General features: G+C 39.8%; 1 protein-coding gene across 1 annotated transcript; it reads left to right on the top strand.

Moving 5' to 3' along the window:
* The first annotated feature begins 1,661 nt into the window (after positions 1–1,661).
* Positions 1,662–9,979, top strand: TAF9B (TATA-box binding protein associated factor 9b). Its single transcript, XM_014865968.3, has 7 exons — positions 1,662–1,947; positions 2,554–2,635; positions 2,959–3,095; positions 3,172–3,306; positions 4,068–4,143; positions 6,907–7,017; positions 7,924–9,979. The coding sequence occupies exons 1-7, from the start codon at positions 1,897–1,899 to the stop codon at positions 8,097–8,099; spliced, it is 768 nt and encodes a 255-aa protein (XP_014721454.1). The 5' UTR covers positions 1,662–1,896; the 3' UTR covers positions 8,100–9,979.
* Positions 9,980–13,398: the final 3,419 nt, after the last annotated feature.

The following is a 13,398-nucleotide window of genomic DNA, read 5'->3' as shown; positions in this document are numbered from 1 at the left end:
TCCTATTGTTTTGTTTAAATAACAGCATGTATGTAACAGAAAAGTAAATAGAAAAACATAATTTAAAATGAACATCTATTTTCACATTTTTATATTATAGCAATAATACATGTGTGCAATTATTTATTATATACTATGGTCTTTTCATCTAGTACTGCTGTGTCCCAGGCTCTCTGAAGGTTGGTAACCCCAAAGATATGGTACCATTGGGGGGGGTGCGGAGATAAGATATAAAGAAGGTAATATTTGTAAACTACATGGACAAGAAACTGGTAAACAGTGGTGCCTTCTGTGAAAGTGAAATGAGTGGCTGGAACAAGCCAGAGAGGCTTTCTCTTTCTTGTTTTTAAATGTATTTTTTAAATTTGTACCCTCTGCATATACTACCTATTCGAAAGGGAGAAAAGCATTATTAGTCTTGCATAGAGGTTGCCCATGGTGAGCTGGGCAAGGCGCTTCCGGAGCGTGGAGATCAGGGTCGTACCGGAAACAATGTGGTTCGTGGGGGACCTCCCGAAAGTTCAAGATGGCTGCCTGGTGGACAACCGAGTCAGACGAGTCCGATGAGGTGAGCTGATACCCAAAACTCAAGAGCCCATTAAGCCCCAGAACTCAGTAGGAATTTGTGTGTGTGAGGGAAGCCATTAGAGGGATTTAACGAAAGGCACACAATTATTTGGTTTATGACTTAGAGATCTCTCTGGTTGTGTAAAGAATGTCGGGGAGGCACTATTTTGGGGACCAATTTCTGTAGTCTTGGAAAGTAAAGCTGTTGGCTTGGACTGTTCGTGTAGTAGCACCAGATGGAGATGCGGAGACACAGATAGACGTGGTGTGACTTTGGGAGATGGCCCTGACAAGACATGCTGCTAGATTGAGTGTGGATTGTGGGGGAAAGAGCGACACATGGCTAACTGCTGTTTCCGGCCTGAGGGCGGGGGGGGGGGGGGGGGGGGCGGTCAGAGTGCCTTTTCTTAGCTTGGAGAACGCTAGGGCGTTGGTGGATTGTGGAAGAGTAAGAAAGAGTTCTCTTTGGGACACTTTAAGCCAGAGACGGTTAACTCTTGCACGTTTTCCAAAAATCATTCAGGCTGTTCTGTGGAGAGTGGGGGAGGGGAGGGCATCTGGGAGGCAAGTGAGGGTCATGGATGGGCCTCAGCAGAGACAGAGGCAACTACTCTGGGCCAAGGTACAAGGCTGGAGGGGCTCCGGTGGGGAATCTTGCAGGCATTCAGAGGTATTAGCTTTTCATCTGTATGAAATTGGCAACCACGACAGGCCTTTGAGTGTGACGAGAGATGACCCAAGGCCTGCTGTGTGGACAGCACGCTCTAGGGTAGAGTTGCCAGATTTAGCAAGTAAAAGTACGGAATGCCCAGTTAAATCTGAATGTCAGATCAACAACAGAGAATTTTGTAGTATTACGTATACCCTGTGTAATATTGGGGATATACTTATGAAAAAAATGTATTCGTCGTTGATCTGACATTCAAATGTAATTGGGTGCTCTGCATTTGACCAGGCAACCCTACCACGGGGCAGGTGGAGGCAGGCCGGCGAGCATTCCAGGGAGACAGAAGGAGCCAGGGTGGCAGCAGGGGACGCGTGAGGAAGGGCCCCAAAAACGACAAGGGTGGCCCGATTGGTGCACTTTTACAGATAGCTCTGGGAAGACGAGCTTCTTAGCTCTTCCAAGTGCTGACCGAGGGCGCCTCGAGGAAGGCTTAGCCGACTCTCCAGGCTCGCCAAGCCGGCCGCAGCCTCCTCGGGCGGGGTGGAAGCGGCTGCCGGCGGGGCGGGCGCGCTAACCCCGCCTTCCGCACCCCGCAGGGGCGGAGCCTGAACGAGGAGCCCGCGAGCAGCCCTCGCTCCCCGGATGACTAGTGGCCGGATAACATGGAGTCGGGCAAGATGGCGCCTCCCAAGAACGCTCCGAGAGATGCTTTGGTAAGTGCGAAGGCTGAGAGGCGGGGGGTCGAAGCTCCGCGCGGCCAAGGACCTGGGAGGCAGGCCCAGGCGGAGGGCCTGAGGATGGGCTCGCGTGCCAGTTTCAGCCCAGCCGGGGCGGCCAGGGGCAGGGGGAGATGGGGGTGCCCTGGCCCCCCGGGTGATGTCCTGCCACCCCGGCAGCCCCTCCGGAGTGCACCCGCTAGCCACCCGGTTCCGTCTGTTGGGCCTCGGGCCCTGGCCGCCTCGTCGTCTCGCCCCGTCTGCGAGCCCTGACTCTCGCGGGGTCCTGATGCTAGCTTCCACCGTCGCCACATCCGAAAATGACAACCAGCTGTAGCCACCTCTACCTCTCTGCTGCGAAAGCCAACCCCGGCCTTTTTCTTCTCTGCCCCCGCCCCCGCCCCAAAATTAAAAGTTTTCCAGCAAAGAGAGTACGACGAAATTTGGTGTGATCCTGACACTCATTTGGGAGGAAAGGAATGAGTACAAGTTTGGAACCCAGAGAAAGGGGACCTTGTATTATAAATATAGATACTACCTTCGGTCCAGTCTTGATTTCCAATACTTAGATTATGCATCTGGCGCTTTTATTTGAATCCACAGGTGATGGCACAGATCCTGAAGGATATGGGAATTACGGAGTATGAACCAAGGGTTATAAATCAAATGTTGGAATTTGCTTTCCGTAAGTTAACAATACACCAAAAATTTGCCTAACTTCTGAATTTGAAAAGATCATTTTATTGTATAAGCATTTTCAACTAAATTACTTTAACAGTTACTATCACAGAATTCAGCCTAAAGCAGTAAAAAGGAGCTCAAGCTAGGGGACAGTGGTATTTACGTGGTGATATCTGTTCAAAATTGATCATATAGAAAGGTCAATTAGATATTAGAACCAAATTTGATAAACTTTCTAGAAACTAGTGGAACCTTCCATTAAGAAAAGTGGCTAGAAATATTAAGCTGTTTTCATATGTTTAAGAAAATAATGTTTTGTTCTTAAAGGATATGTGACTACAATTTTGGACGATGCAAAAATTTATTCCAGCCATGCTAAGAAACCTAATGTTGATGCAGATGATGTGAGACTGGCAATCCAGTGTCGTGCTGACCAGTCTTTTACCTCTCCTCCCCCAAGAGATGTAAGCAAACTTTTATTTGAAGTTCATTTTACTTATAATTATTTTAATTGTTGTTCTAATAACAATTTTTTTTTAGTTTTTACTGGATATTGCAAGGCAGAAAAATCAAACCCCTTTACCACTGATTAAGCCATATGCAGGACCCAGACTGCCACCTGACAGATACTGCTTAACAGCTCCAAACTATAGGCTGAAGTCCTTAGTTAAAAAGGTAAGAATTTTTAGTCAACTTAGCTTTTAAAAAAGGTGAGATGTGTTAGGGGAATTTGTAAAAAGCAAATTCCTATAGATAATGCAGTAAATTAAAGGCTGAAATAATTTACTAGGATTTTTTAAATGTACTGGCTTGAAAATACCATGTCTGCAATTAGCTGCTATGTTAAAATACAAAATATAAGATGCAAGATTTTTAGAGCTAAAAGGAACTTTCGTGTTGATCCAACCCAACACTTACTTTTCACAACAGGAAACTGAACCTGAACTCATCTGTGGAGTTAGTAGCAAAGCTAGGACTCATTCCCCGGTCTCATAACTCCCCACCTCTCCGCCTATACCATAGTTTTTGAGTGAAGCCCACTAACAGAGTAAATGCTATGCCATCAAGAATTGGACTTGCTTTCTCAAAGAGAACCTAAGGCTCTGCCACCACTGAAAAAGTCTTCTCCACGTTGGGCTGCCTTTGTTGTCTGAAATTCCACTATAAGAGAATTTCTTTTTGGGTTAAGATGTTGACTGGTTAAGATTAAGATTAAAAATCATAAGGAAGTTATACTTTACTAAACTCTTTACTAAACTTTATACTAAACTCTACTTTAAACTTAAATACTATATAGAATTATATATGTATGTACATATGTATACTCATATCCATGTTTATGTAGATATGTATTATGTTTGTATTTTATATATATAAAATCCTAACATGTCAAATCTGAACAACATTAAAAGTAATTTGTTTTCTAAATCCCCCAGGGAGCTAACCAAGGAAGACTAGTTCCACGGTTAAGTGTTGGTGCTGTTAGCAGCAGACCTACCACTCCTACTGTAGGTAAGTGACAGAGGGAAATGGCTTTTCTGGCTGTTAAAGAAGTGCATTAGCACTTGATTTTGAACTATAATGCAAGTCAAAAGGTAAGTCAAAAAACTCGCGTATGTGTTGCCAATGATACATTTACTTTTCCTCTAGTAAAGCTATAAACATGTATTTTATCAGATTTCAAAATAAGAAAGCCACAAGGAATATCTGATCCCAAATGAGTATAGAATTGGACATTACCCACCATTGTTGTTGGTGTAAAGTATGATCCCCAAAACAGGAGTTTAAGCTGTGTTCTTTCTATACAAATGATGTTGCCAAACGCACTCATGGCAGTAGCCTACTTATCAGAAATTAAAGAAATTTCTGAGTAAATTGGCAAGAGAATGCAGTCAAAAGAAAGAAGTTTAAAATGTACAAAAAGCTTCAGAATATCAAAGAAAAAGTCATTCTGTTTTTAATACTAACCTTTTCAAAAGTGGTGCTGATTGTCCTATATGGTCGGGGGAGCTCCTTCAAGCCAGCTCCTGTGTCCTTTGTGACAAGTCTCCGTCATTCTTTGAGCATTTCTTGCTTTCTGGCACAAGATGTTCCAAGCTCGTCTTATATTTTCCTTAGCCCAGTCCTAGAATCAGCCATTTCTCCAAAAAGCCCTAATTCCTTTTAGTGGAGAATAGTATTTAGAAACCATTATTTGTTTCTTTTTAATGCCGTTGTTTAAGTAATGAGGAAAACATAAATAATGGATTTAGATTTCCTGATTTTTTTATCCTATGTTTCTGCTGGCTTTCTTTCCTAAAGTATTTTCAGAAAAAATCCCCTTCTCTTTGACCAGCGTTGTTTTTGGCTCTTACTGCTGATAACTGGAGTCCTGTAGATGTCCCATAGCTGGAGTAGAAGCAGCGTGTGATTTTTGAGGTGTGTAGACAATCTCTTCATAGTCTCAGGATGTGAATTTACATTTCAGCATTTTAAAATGAGCCTGGTATAGTATTCGTTGTACACTTCTAACTACCTGCATGTGACCTTTGAGGAGAGAGATTTGCATATATAATTTGTGTAACTTTGATCATATTCTGTTTATCTGTGGATTCATATTACTTAAGCTAATACTAATTTTTTAAAAACTCTAGGCTGTGGCAATCAGTTACACGTGTTGACAAGTTAACCAATTTTAGTTATCAGTTGTGATTTTTATTCCTAGACATTTACAGTACATATTTTAGCGATTATTAAAATATAGAGTGAGGGAGCTGCTAAAAACAAAGAGGCAAGTTTTAAACTTTAAAAAAATTTAAAATGAATTTCATAAAGCATGAGACCCAAGCATCTGCTGTGTTCAGTTTTAAAGCCTAAACTCCATACTTACTTAAATGTTAATAATTCCTTATGGTAATAGCCAATAGTAATAATAATAAACATCTACCTACTGTGAATTTTGACAAAATACTTCTATTGCTTCATTAAGTTTCACCAAATTCTTTGGACTGCTCCTTAATACATGGGAAAACTTGCCTAGGGATGGAGATATGTTGGAGTTAAGGCCTCACCTTCTGGGTTTGGGAGAGAAAGCGCTAAAACCCAGATTCCTGGGTACCTTTGGGCTTTCTTCCCCTATTTAGGCTCTCTTCTCCTTTGTCCCTGAAGATGATGATAGTTGTGATTTTTTTCAGCAACTCTATCCCTGGGCAGACTATTGGTTCCAGGGAAGAGGGATGTATGGAAAGCCTGCATCCCCAAAGAAAAACCTAGGAACAGACACATTTCCACAAATGTAGTTTTTGAGAGAGCTGGACATCAGTATACATACTAAGTCTTTGAGTCTTGCAAAATTCATTAAGCAAATATTTTTTGAGTGCCTGTTAGGAGCAAGACACAAAGCCATGTGCTCACAAGGATAAAAAATGTTAGCCAAGGCTTGTAGTTTAGTGAACGAGATAAGATACTAATAATAAGGCTCCTGTGATGTGTTAAGAGAATTTCTGAGGCAGGCAATGACTTTCCAGCAAATCAAAGAAATTTTATAAAATAGGGTGGTATTTGAGTTGTACCTTGGAGTAATGGGTAGAATTAAGATGAGGGGGGTTTGGACTAAGTTATCTGTAAGATCCCTGTCTGCTTAAAAAAGTATCCGGATATAGAAAAAGAGTATGATTTTTGTGCCCACCTGGGGACCCCAAGTGGTACATTTGATAGGCTTTTGTTAGATGCATGTTGATTTAGTTTCATGGGCATAATAGACATCTAATTCTCAGCAAGTGACAGAGACTAAAAGTGCCACCTAAGGTAATTAATAGAAAACTTGGGTCTTTATTCTGCTAGTTTATTTAAATGCTCAACTTCATGACTTCATGTAGCTAAAATTCAGTGCCAGACACTGTTTGAAGAGCTTTACATAGATTATTTTAATTCTCACGAGAATCCTGTGAAATAGGTACTGTTATCCCCCATTTAACAGATGAGAAAACTGAGGTACAAAAAGTTTTAAATAACTTGCCCATGGACACTCAGTTGGTCATAAAGCCTGGATTCAAACTCAAGCAGGTAGGCTCCAGAGCCTACATTCGTTACACTATCCTGAATTTTTAGCTTCTAACCTACTCAGCTTGTAAACATTTTTGAAGTTACTTTGCTCTTATTTCTAATGATGTTTTTTTCTCACTTTTCATTAGTTCCCTGTGCTTTGAAGGTAGTTTCTGATAAGCTAAGGAGTACAGAATATGACCCTGTATAGCAAGTCATCTAACTAACATGGTCTGTTAATTACAACTACAGCAACCCCGCAAACAGTCTCTGTCCCAAATAAAGTTGCACCTCCAGCGTCAGTGACAAGCCAAAGATTTACAGTGCAGATTCCACCTTCTCAGTCCACACCTGTCAAACCAGGTAATGTGATGGGCAGGGGTCGGGGGTGGGTTGTAAGTGGTTCTTTTAAAATATTTTTTCTGAACTTTAAAATGTGTCAATAATTTGTGGTTATAGAACAGTTTGTGTTCCTATAGCAAGAGTTAAATTGTTTAATATCATAACAGGAAGGTGGCAGTAATGCTGCAAATCAGGGGTCTTCATAGAGGGTCTATGAGCCCACTAAAAGTGTGTGAAATTTTAATATATGTAATGTTTTGGAGGGGAAGGGAGAGTATTCAGTGTGATCATCAGATTCTCTAAGAACACTGAATGAAAATAAGGGTCCACAAATCTAAGGTATCTTCAGGGAAAAGCACTTAGGGTTAAAGCTCAAGAAAATACTACAACTTAGCATACATCTAATGAAAATTGTAACTTTACTCACTTTATGGAAGGATACTTAGAAAGTTGGACTAATATAAGTAGAATTTTGTTACAGCATAGTTTACTAATGCGTATGTTTAGATTTCACATCTTCTGAAACCTAACTGCACACAGTAAACTACTTATATAAAATGTTGGCCTGTAAGGGAAGCACGAGTCCTGACCTTGACCATGTGCTTTTAATGTGTGCTTTAATGTTCCATGATGAACTCCAATGTGCTGCTTCCCATGACTAATTGAAATTTTAGGTAGTTAAGTTCAAAAAGAAACCTAACAGAACTTCTTTAACCTTGTACTAGATACTAATTTAAGTACTTTAAAGTATTAAAAATTTTAATTTAACTCTTAATGCAGTATAATTACCTGAGTTTCTTCTATGACATAGTTGCACTTCATGCTATTGAAATTATTAGAATTAAATTCAGCTTTGTTGAATACTTTTTACCATGTTTCTGATTCTGGGTAATTCATAGTATCGGGTGTTTTCTCCTCTGTTTACAGTTCCTGCAACAACTGCAGTTCAAAATGTTCTGATTAATCCTTCAATGATTGGGTCCAAAAATATTCTTATTACGACCAATATGGTTTCATCACAGAACATGGCCAATGAATCAAACCCATTGAAGAGAAAACATGAAGATGATGATGACAATGATACTATAAAGAATATAGTCTAGATGCATTTCACACATGTAGTTGGTTTTGAGCCCAGTATACTGAACTAGAACCTTCTAGATCTTCTCAAGTTTTATGTTAGAAAACTTAAATGTAGCAGCAATATTTTTCACGTTAGTTCAAACTGTTAGATTTCTTAAGGGTACCAATGTTTTTTCATTAGGCTTTAAGTATAAAAAGCACTTGTTTCTTAATAGTTTTGTTAACGTCGAGTCCTACTCTGGCAATTCTATTTTTGGAAGCAGTTCTCTGCCGGGTACCACTGATAGCAGCACTTACGTTTCAGTTTCAACACTTTGATCAGTGGAGTAATCTTTAACAGCATCATTTCTAATGTACATTTAAATACTTTCTTTTGTAAAGTAAAATAGTCACTTTTGTTGTCACCAACTTTTTTGACCAAATCTCTCAATTTAGAAAACACTTTTTGGAGAGGATGTATTTAAAGGGATTCTAAATCCATTTTGAACGTATTTAAGTTGTTTCCTGGTGTTCCCTAACCTCCCACCTCCTCAACCGTTTCTAGATCCCATTTGTTTTCTGCACCACCTCCCCCACGTAGGCTTAAGTTACTCCCCATTGCTGTTAAATTTAAAAGGCCAAAACTGGAATTTTAAAAACATCATTCCTGATAATACAGCTCAGTATCATTTTCATATTTTTAAAACCTGCTTTACATGCCTGATGTTCTGTGGTTCACTTTAACCTGAAGGTTTGCATTTGCTTTGTTTTTCTCTCCATACTAAAGCACTTGAGTTTTATCCCTTGCCTTTTATGCCCATTAAGCTTAACTTTGCTTTTTACATCTAGTTTTGGGTCAGTTACGTTCAGTTCCTCCATCTTATATTCCAAGTTGATAACCCCACCATATTTCACGTTTCTAAACTTAATGTGGAAGATGCTATAGCTTAAATCTGCCTTGATAAGTATATTTACACTGGACCTAAGCAAAACCACTGAAGAGCAACTGTTTTCTTCCTTTTTACCACATGCACTTATGCTTTGATCACTACTGCTTGGACCCTCCTGTTGGTATAATTCAGATCATCTTTCTAGCTTGTTGCTGAGGATGTCACACATAAGATGGGATCAAACCTGAAAGTTTTCTAATAGTTGTCCTTCTTCTAGAAGGCCAACAACAAAAACAAATTAGTGTGATATGACTTGCATTTAGGTGCACTCTGCATAGGTTTCCCAGGAATGTTCTACTGTTGCTAAACACCTTTCCCTACTTTCCATTTATACACATCGAAACATCTTACTGGGAAAGATTGCAAAGCTTCAAAAATATAGAGGCTTGTGTTGTTTTTGTTTAAGTAAGTTTGACATATTCAACATAGGAATACTTTTGCAGAACTTTCTAAAATAAATTTTCATATCATGATTTAGAACTTGTAGCCAAGGATCCTCAAAACTTAAAACACAAGTAAGTTTCATCTTAGGATGGTGCTTGATACATCAAAGAGAAATAGTCCGGTAACAGGGAACAAACGTCTCATCACAGTTTGTTTTTGGATGTTTGTTAGGAAAAGGTGGTATCAAACTTATAAAAATAGATCTGATCAACATCATAGGAGAAAAATTTTCATTCTAGGATATCATTACTTGAATGTTCTCAGGGAGGCGGCATGTCAAAAGGCCTAGGTTCTAGTCCTGGTTCCATCATTTACCAACTGTGTGACCTTACTCCACCTCTGAGCCTTGTTCTCCTCACTAGTTTAACAGGAAAATAACACCAACCCTGCCTACCTCACAGGGATGTTGTGAGGGTTTAATTGGTATGTGTGAAAGCTCTTTCAAAATTATAATGTGCTATATAACTCTAAGGAATTGTTAATGTATTTGTTCCAAGATTATTAATTAAAAAAAATTGAACTTATAATTTATCTTTCATTTTTGACTTATGGGATTCAAAGAAGATGAACAAGGCCCAGTAATTCTGAGGTCCAAAAAGCAATTAAGATTTGTCTAAGTGATGAATTAAGTATAAATCAGGGAATTGCTTGCTTTTATTTGGAATCAGCAGGTAACTCGTCATAGTAAAGCAAAATAAAAGTGAAAGGATATGGGTTTAAATCGCTTAAAAATGTAGCATGCTCTGTCTTTGGGGGGAATTTGTACATATAATTGAGCTTGTAATCTGAGTCAACGTTGACTTACTAGGTCAGCCAGTGGGTGGTTTGCCCATTCAGATGAAGGCTGCTTTATCTAGCTTGCAGATCTCCCTTCCCTAATTACGTCCACCTAATCTAGCTTCAGGAATGACTTAAGGCAGCTCTTATCCTCCAGCTTCTAGGTGGAATCTTTATAAAGATGTACTGATGGTAAATGGGGTGAGGACACTGTCATCCCAAGTTCTTCCTTTTACAAGCAGGAAACAAGTGTCTTTGATCTGAGTATGAATATAGGAATACAGCCAGCATTCAAAGAGAATGGAAGATGTAATGCACGCTGCAGTCTAAGGAGTCCAGAGTGAAGGGAAGTACTTATGAGGTAGGAGGGAAAACACTAATCAGAGCAGCAAGTACAAAGCAGTGTGTATAATATGCCACCATATATATTTTAGCCAGCCCTGGTGGTCTAGTGGTTAAGAGTCAGTGCTCTCACCACTGTGGCCCGAGTTCATTTCCCGGTCAGGGAACCACACCACCCATCTGTTGGTTGTCATATTGTGGGAACTGCAAGTTGCTGTGATGCTAAAAGCTATGCCACCAGTATTGCAAATACTAGCAGGGTCACCCATGGTGGACAGGTTTCAGCAGAGCTTCCAGACTAAGACAGACTAGGAAGAAGGACCTGGCCATCCACTTCCAAAAGGAACAAATCAGCTGTGAAAACCCTACAAAAGGCAGGAGAGCACTGTCGCATATAGCACTGGAAGGGAAGAGGATGGCACAAAAAGACCAGGCAGGGTTCTACTCTGCTGTACACAGGGTTGCTAGGAGTCGGAATCGACGACACCAAGAAAAATACATATTTTAATATATTTATATGTATATACACACATGGATATGCTTTTTATATGCATTAAGTAGCTCTAGATTGAAGGAAACCAGTCTTAGAGTCGTTGCTTCTAAGGAAACTGTAGCTAGGGGACTGAGGCAGGAAGGAGTCTTCTCATTGTAAACCCCTTTTTGACTTCTACATCATGTGCCTCTAGAGGGAAGTTCTGGACATAAAAAGGAAAAGAAGGGAAGCAGGAAACACTGAACTAAAGAAGAGATTGAATTTGTTTATGACAAAGATAATTTTTTCCATATACAGGCATATATATATTGTCTGGGCGTTAAAAGTGAATATGCTACACTTAAGCCTAAAGTTTGCAATGTTAATTAATTCATAATTTTATATTAACAGGAAGCACATGCTTGTACTATTCTAGCTTATATGCTCATAAGTTGTCTGTTATAAACTATCTTCCTCAACTAGGTTATAAATTCCTTTCAGAACACAGATGCTATCTTATGTTCTCTCCATTATGTCCTAAGCATTTAGCAGTCACTCAAATATTTGGCTATTTACATTTCCCCATTCATTCTCTGGGTTAATGATGCAAATAAATGGAGAAAGATCCTGTAGGCAGAGTCTAGTAAAAAATACTTAGGGGCCAGCCCCATGGCCTAGTGGTTAAGTTCGGTGTGCTCTGCTTTGGTGGTCCAGGTTCACAAGTTCAGATCCCAGGCACAGACCTACACCACTAGTCAGCCACACTGTGGCAGTGACCCACATACAAAATAGAGGAAGACTGGCACAGGTGTTAGCTCAGCGTTTATCTTCCTCAAGCAAAAAAAAAAAAGCAAGATTGGCAATAGATAGATGTTAGCTCACGGCTAATCTTCCTCAGCAAAAAGTACTTAAAAAGTACAATCAGGGATTGATGGGTAGATGAACCAGCAGTTGTAGAGTCTAAGTGCTAGGTTTATGGGTGTTTACAGTTCTTTGAATTCCTCTGGACATTTGAAATAATAAAATGTTGGGGGAATGGTAATCAGTAGGAGAAAAAGTCATCAGTATGCTAAAGTTCTTGCCCAGCTGTGACATTAATTTGCTGAATCTATAGGTAGCTCATCTACAAAAAGATTGGACTAGAATTCCTACTTCTCAAACCAGGGTATAGCATACCATTAGAGGTGTGCAGAAACATGGTGCATTTTAAAATTAACTACAACTATGGGGACAGTATTAATGAAAATACAAATGAATTTCTAAGAAAAAGTTCAAGCCTTCAAATCTTTTGTTGTGTTTAAAGCAGCCACCAAAATTTTCTTTTGCTGTTCTCTCCAGAGTCAAGCAAAAAAGTCCTAGAACAGAAGGATCATTTCAGGGAGTGAGGCACAATGAAAAAGCACCAGCCTTTGGAATCAGAAAACCTGGATTTGAATCCGCGCTGTTATTTACTAACTCTCTGATCCTGTCCAAGAGTTTATTTCTTTATCCACAAAGGTGAAATACGTATCTAGTTTGTAAAATGCCCAGCAGAGAAATTCCAGTTAAATATGGCCTTTTTAAGTCATGTGTTTACCTCTGATCACTCCCAAAAGCCCATGAAAATGACAGGAAAGAGCAAGGAAGGGAAAATTACAAGGACAAGGAAGACTCAGAATGTCATTAGAATAGTTTCTTGGCTTTTCGGCTCGGATCAAATTGAGACTGTCACTGGATTTTCAGCAATGACAAGGAAGCAAATCCTTCAAGTCTGAGAAGCGAATATGTAGGCTGAAATTCTACATATAGCCAAATGGGCAAGTATAAAGGTTGAATAAAGACATTTCAGACAGAAAAGGTCTCAAAAATTTTACCTCCCAGGCACTTATTCTCAGGAGGCTAATGGGGTCTTGTGTTTCACAAAAGGGGAGTAAATCAAGAAAGGGGGTAAAATGGATCCAGCAAAGGGGAGGTCTAACACAGGAGGTAAAGGGAATCCCCAAGGGGGTTATCCCGGAGGGATATCCTCTAGAAAAAGAAAACACCAGAACAACAGCTGTCTAGCAAACCTAGAGGGCAGCCAGGACAAACGAGCAGGAGCACAAAGGGCTCCATGAGGGACATCTCTAATAAAAATGAACTGTCTCATATGTTTGAATATATTGGGAATGAAGAGTGATAGGTACGTAGAAAAAAAGAAACATGTTTTAAACTTCAAAGAAAATGAAAAAGTACATAATATAATCATAGCATACAACATAGCTCAGCTGTGAATACTATTTGTAATCACAATGTAGACTACTGAGCTAGAATTGTGACAAAACTATACTGGCAGAATGAAGGGAAAGTATATGTGGGACAGCGGCTCTAAGACAG

Source organism: Equus asinus, chromosome X (assembly GCF_041296235.1).
Source record: "Equus asinus isolate D_3611 breed Donkey chromosome X, EquAss-T2T_v2, whole genome shotgun sequence".
Lineage (NCBI taxonomy): Eukaryota > Metazoa > Chordata > Mammalia > Perissodactyla > Equidae > Equus > Equus asinus.
The sequence above is the reverse complement of the archived record's forward strand: the minus strand, read 5'-3'. Positions and strand labels throughout refer to the sequence as shown.

What these genes read in the sequence shown, in the direction of transcription:
- TAF9B (XM_014865968.3), top strand. Translation starts at nt 1,897, where the DNA reads ATGGAGTCGGGCAAGATGGCGCCTCCCAAGAACGCTCCGAGAGATGCT. An exon ending in AATGTTGGAATTTGCTTTCC is followed by an intron (nt 2,636 to 2,958) that starts GTAAGTTAACAA and finishes TTGTTCTTAAAG; the next exon opens with GATATGTGACTACAATTTTG. An exon ending in TGAAGTCCTTAGTTAAAAAG is followed by an intron (nt 3,307 to 4,067) that starts GTAAGAATTTTT and finishes TAAATCCCCCAG; the next exon opens with GGAGCTAACCAAGGAAGACT.